Source organism: Gordionus sp. m RMFG-2023, chromosome 1 (genome assembly GCF_954871325.1).
Source record: "Gordionus sp. m RMFG-2023 chromosome 1, tfGorSpeb1-WG-v2, whole genome shotgun sequence".
Taxonomy (NCBI): Eukaryota; Metazoa; Nematomorpha; class Gordioida; order Chordodea; family Parachordodidae; genus Gordionus; species Gordionus sp. m RMFG-2023.
The window spans coordinates 2,582,548-2,588,547 of NC_088775.1; the positions used below are offsets into that span (position 1 = coordinate 2,582,548).

The 6,000-nt window shown below is 26.9% G+C and overlaps 1 protein-coding gene across 2 annotated transcripts; it reads left to right on the forward strand.

The window, feature by feature from the left end:
* Positions 1-1,985: 1,985 nt before the first annotated feature.
* LOC135924134 (uncharacterized) lies at positions 1,986-5,739 on the forward strand. Of its 2 annotated transcripts, XM_065459190.1 has the most exons (4): positions 1,986-2,021; positions 2,474-2,534; positions 2,577-2,616; positions 2,674-5,739. In XM_065459190.1, exons 2-4 carry the CDS (start codon positions 2,481-2,483, stop codon positions 5,598-5,600), a joined length of 3,021 nt encoding a protein of 1,006 aa, XP_065315262.1. In that variant the 5' UTR covers positions 1,986-2,021; positions 2,474-2,480; the 3' UTR covers positions 5,601-5,739. The 2 variants fall into 2 exon arrangements, with proteins under 2 accessions (XP_065315262.1, XP_065315257.1); XM_065459185.1 differs by lacking the exon at positions 1,986-2,021 and having other exon boundaries at positions 2,429-2,534.
* The last annotated feature ends 261 nt before the right edge of the window (positions 5,740-6,000 follow it).

A 6,000-nucleotide genomic window follows, 5' to 3' on the forward strand; every position in this document is an offset into this window, starting at 1 on the left:
GAAAATATTATTTATATGTTTTAATCTAATCTAATAATTAAAATAATATTCATTTAATAAAAATTTAAATAGTTTTATTTTCTAAATAATAAAATTATATCTATATATTACTTTATGGAATTATAAAAGAAATCATTCAGTGGGCAATCAAAAGAATTTATTTTTAGTTCAAGGGGATATTAAGGAGCTTTTAAAAAATTTTGCTTCAGGGGGACTATTCAAATTTTTCAGGGACTCGAGCCCCTGCGCTCCCTCCACCCCCCTAGCGACGCCATTGGGCTACATTGTTTTAAAAAAAAATATTATAATAGTGTAGTAGATATTCAAGATTGTTACGAATCCGAACTCCTAATATCCAACTATGGTTTATAAAAATATTTGAGAGCAATAATCCTACCAGGTTGCATATCTTTTGACCAGTTCAAATCTTTCTTTCTTTTTATACATAAAATTCTATATTCAGATATTGTAACTATAAAAATTTATTTTTTAAGTGAGGTTTTAGGATATTAAAAATATTAAATTTTGTTAGTTATTTGGACACATATTCATTGTTATATATCGAACATTATATAATTATATGTATTTTATATAAATATTATACAAGTCTAGATTATTCTTATACTAAAATCGTTGTTCACGAATAGCGTGTGTTGTTCAGAACCTAGAGATCTTGACAATCATTATAAGCTTCGACCTAGGTTTAAATCCATCCAGGAGTAACCCGATTTTTAAAGTTAACTTAAATATTGCCTGCTATGAGATATATACATATTAGATATAAAACCAAGGTATCACAAGTTTTATTCATAAAATAATATATTAACCCCTAATAAATTATTGTTATTCATGTGTATATTTGTTTTGTGTAATATAATGGTCAATTTTAATTTTATCATTTATATATCTATAAACTAAAATTAATAAAATTAATAAAATTAACAAATTTATTTTTAATTATTCTTTTAAATTTTATTTACTTCCGGTCTATATTTCTTTATTTTATTAATATTTCCAAATTTCTAGAACTCTATTTTATTAATGTATATTTTATTCTTTTGGGATTTTCACATTATTTAATGTAATTTTTAATGTAATGTATATTTCTCTTATCCATTTATTTTATTTTATAATCCTCCTTTCAGTAATTTTTATTAATTTGGATTAATATATAGCATGTTACTTTCTTTTTTAACTATAACGAACATTACCCGCACTATACTGAAGAAAGAACAGAGGGAGGAATGTTAATATATTTGAATAATATTAACTTAAATTTTACCTTACGGACTTATTATTTACCTCTTTCACTTAATACAATATTAATATAATAATTACATTAATTGTTATTTACTTTTTAAAATATATATATATAATTTATTAGGTTAGTAGTCAGTTATAATTTATAATAAATAAATTTAAAATAATATTATATATATAAATCCATATTTATAAATATATTCGTAACCATACATTCACAGATATGCCAATTCAGGTGAAGTATAAAAATATGATATAAATATAATAATTTAACTAATTATTATACATTTCGCCGAACTATGAATACAGTATAAGATTCTATCATTCTAGTCCATCCCTACGTAATAAAATTATCTAAATTTTTAAAACTCGATATTATTCTATATTAAAATCTATCTAAATTGTTTAATTATTTTTTTTATTATAAATTTTATATGTAAATAACAAATAATTTGCATTGAACAAATGTGCAAATTATTAACGCCCTCTATAAATATTACTAATACATTATATTATTAATTTACAATCAAATAAATAATTATATATTATAGTTTAATAGTTGAAAGTAAATACATTTTTATTGCCTAATACATAATTTGATATATGTTATCTTACTAATTTAGAATTTAGTCTTATTTTAAAATGTTAATATAAAAATTTTATAACGGAATAATTAAATATAAAATGATATTTCATATATAAAAAGAATATTCATGATTAAAATTTATAAATAATTATATATTATAGTTTAATAGTTGAAAGTAAATACATTTTTATTGCCTAATACAACTTATATTTTGATATATGTTATCTTACTAATTTATTTAGTTTTATTTTAAAATATCGTTATTAATATAAAAATTTTATAACAGAATAATAAAAATATTATATTTCATATATAAAAAGGTATATTCATAATATGATTAAAATTTATAAATAATTATATAATATAGTTTAATAGTTAAAAGTAAATACATTTTAGCCTAATAGAACTTATAATTTGATATATGCTATCTTACTTATTTATTATATACTTTTATTTTAAAACATCGTTATTAATATAAAAATTTTATAACGTAATAATTAAATATAAATATATGATATTTCATATATATATAAGTATATTCACAATATGATTGAAATTTATAAATAAAAATATATTATATGAATAAATTCCGAAAATCAAATTAATAATGTTTATTACTATATTTAGGATTTAAATGTCTTACCCCCTGAGAAATAAAACCAAGATCACTGCATTTGCTTTGCCATATGTAAATAACTTTTTATTTATACTTTGATAAAATTCTATTTAGGATAATGATAAGAAAATGCTAAAAAAGTTAACAAAAACAAGTAATAATTTTATATCAATTCTATATAATGCTAATTATGTGTTTTAAAATTATTTAGATAAAATTTCCAAACCTCAACACATATGTACTGAATGCTATGAATTCTTTTATTCTGACATAGATTTTGACCAACATTTGCCAAAATGTCATTTGAAATATATAAAAAATGTAAGAATATCAGAAAATGTATATTCAGGCCACTTGCATAAAATTCAAAATAATAAGGAATGCTTTCTTGAATCCATTGGTTTGATATCTATTAAAAATTCTCATAATCACAGAAATGATATTTTGCCAAATATTCAAAATTTTGATAAAATTCTACCCAAAAGTAAATTAAATTCTAAATCTACAATTGGTTTTAAAGAATTAAATAATTCAAATCATATATATACCACAAATATCTTACAAATTGATCAAAATACAAATTGCTTTGATACAAACAAAAATATTAATGTTGGCAACAATTTACCATATAATATATTAGATCCAGTTGATTCCTTTATAAATGATAATAAAAATGCCATTATATTTAATACAGATTTCAAATACGATAATTTATTATCATTATTCCCACATTCTCCAATATGGCTGAAACAACCTGAATCACAGAATATTAATAAAAACCCAAATGCCAACAATTCTGATAAACTACATTTATTATGTTTAATTAATATGATCAAAGAACCACGCTTTTTACTAAACAGTTATCTCACAGCCCTTTTACATTTTCAAAAATTTGATAAATATCTCAAATTCTATGAAGTTTTAGACTTATATTCAAATGCTCACCAATTATTTAAACATCTTTTAAAAGCTCCTGAACAAAAAATAGTTAAACAACTTTTCTCAACATTGAAAATGATTCACAAGATGAAGCAGCCCCTTTTACATTTAAATTGTGCTAGATATGAAAAATATTGCGAAAAGTATTATTATGATATGCCTGATGTAAATAAAGATTCTGAACCCCAGTCAGTTCCATTTAATCAAACCCTTTTAAATCCTCAACAAACATTTAATAATCAAAATAATCATAAAAGGAATACAAACTTTCTCACAAATACAAATTCATATAATAATAACATTTTAAAGATGGTCAATTTATACAACAGATATTCTCATATTTACAGTCAAGGAAAACCGACTAACCCCACCCTGCTTAGGTCTATCACCAATTTTTATGATTATTATTTGACAAAAAAAGTGCCGGTAAAACCTTTACCATTATCAACCCCAATTATTTTGCCTCATGACCAAATGCCATCCAATATTTCAACCAATAGTGGCAAACTTAATACACCCCAATCCTATGCTTACAAATTTTGTTACAATCCTTTTACTTATGACTGCCTTTCAAAAAATGCATTCCCATCTCATCCCGAAATTGGTGAAAGGTCTGCTTCCTATACACTCAAATTTCTAGCCCATCTGCACAAAAGATTGGATCCTGAGGTGTGCCTGACTAAATTATCAGCTGAATCTTTTTGTCTAAATGCAAGAGATAGGATATACTTGCGCAAAATGGAAAATAAATATAGTAGTAAATTTGACACCATCCACAAATCCAACTCTCAATTCCAAAGTACCATTATACCCCTTATAAAAGAATCTATTCACTCTATAGTGGTCAAAACATCTTTAGAATATTGGGATTATTACAATTCAGAATATTATTCTTCACATAGTGATACTACCTTATTTAAAACTAATGGCTTGCATCCCATCTTAAACAATATAAACTCACCTCACCATGTTTCCATATGTAACTGTTGTTTTTACACCGAAAGAATATATGGATGGTGCAATGATCACCAAACCCCAACTTCATTGTGTTGCCATAAACCAGCATCCCTTATTTCCAATTCCCGCAATATTAATAGCTCTATGGGCCGACGGGCTTTTCCAAAGGACAAGGTCCATGCTGAGAGAAGAATATCGTCTAGAATCTCTAATCAATCCCCAAACAATATTATACTCCACAATCGTAGATCTTCCAAGACTATCTCGCCTCCTTCCTTCAAACCTCTCAATAGAAGTCCCAGTTTGGCCATCAAGAAAAAGTACAGCAAGCCAACCTTCAACAAGATAAAACCCAAAATTAAGCTGATTCGGTTATCACCCAAGACTACTGCCCTTCATACTCTCCCCACACCCACTCCTAAAATCATGTCTGTACATCATGAACAACTTCCCATGGTAAAGTTGCCCGTAGATCCAAATCCGAAGATGCTTATAGATTTGACCATGGAAGAGGATGAAGAAGAAGATATCAAAATAATCTCTCCGCCGGAGAAACGGTTTGACGTCCGTGATTACTTACCCATCTGCGACAACACCCCTCTAATAGAGCTAACAACCCTTAAAAGCAAAAGGACTTACTTGAGCAATGCCAAAAATCGAACCAAATTTTGTGATCCCCTACTCGGTGACAATCTAGTAAAAAGGAAAGAAAAACAAGACGAGAAAGACATTCCCGTTAACCGTCGCAACAACAGCGTAATAACAACCGCCAAAGAAATGAACGATTTAAGCGTAGCAGGCAAAATCCCCCACGTTACCTCTGACAACTTTGTCCCGTCTACCAACGCCAAATTCCCCCAAAAATCTCGTAAAGTACTGAACGGTGTTATTCCTACTAGTAAACCCTCTCCATCTAATCTAAATGGGTTAAGCAATCACCACGATATCAGGGATACCGAGAGTGAGCCAATACCAAATCGGGATATTGGGATAGACCGCGGTAGCCATCCTACGGAAACGCACGATAACCCTCCTGACCAAATTCTCGTTCTGTTTTGTCACCTGTGCTCTTACAAGGAAACTTTTTACTCTCCCGACATAGTGCAGGAAAAGATATCGAACCATTGCTTCAGCTATCATAAAAACGTTTTGATAGACGTCGTGCTGTCCCAGAAGAAGGGTGCGGGGACGGATCGAGAGGTCATGTTAGTCGAGTGCCACCCTAGCTCATCTTTAAGCTGAATTTTATATTTACCAAAACAAAATATATTGAATTATACTTAATTCGCGAAAAATAATTATTTTAAAATCGAATTGCGAATATCGTCATATTTATTGTATATCTATATCATGTCATAATTATTGCGATCAATTTACCTTCCTTGTGTATATACATTATGAATTATATTTATTATTATTTTCAACTATACAAATTAAATAACATGAGTATATGATTGATGTTAAGTTGTTATTTATTAAATTTAAATTCACTATTTTAATTTTAAAATAAATAAGATTTTAAAACATTTTTTTAGCCACACTTAAAGGTATAGTTTAATGCGTTTCAATATAATGATTTCATTTAATATGATTGTGTCATTTAGGTTGCTTATAATGGCGGTGGACATCTGATTCTGTCGAA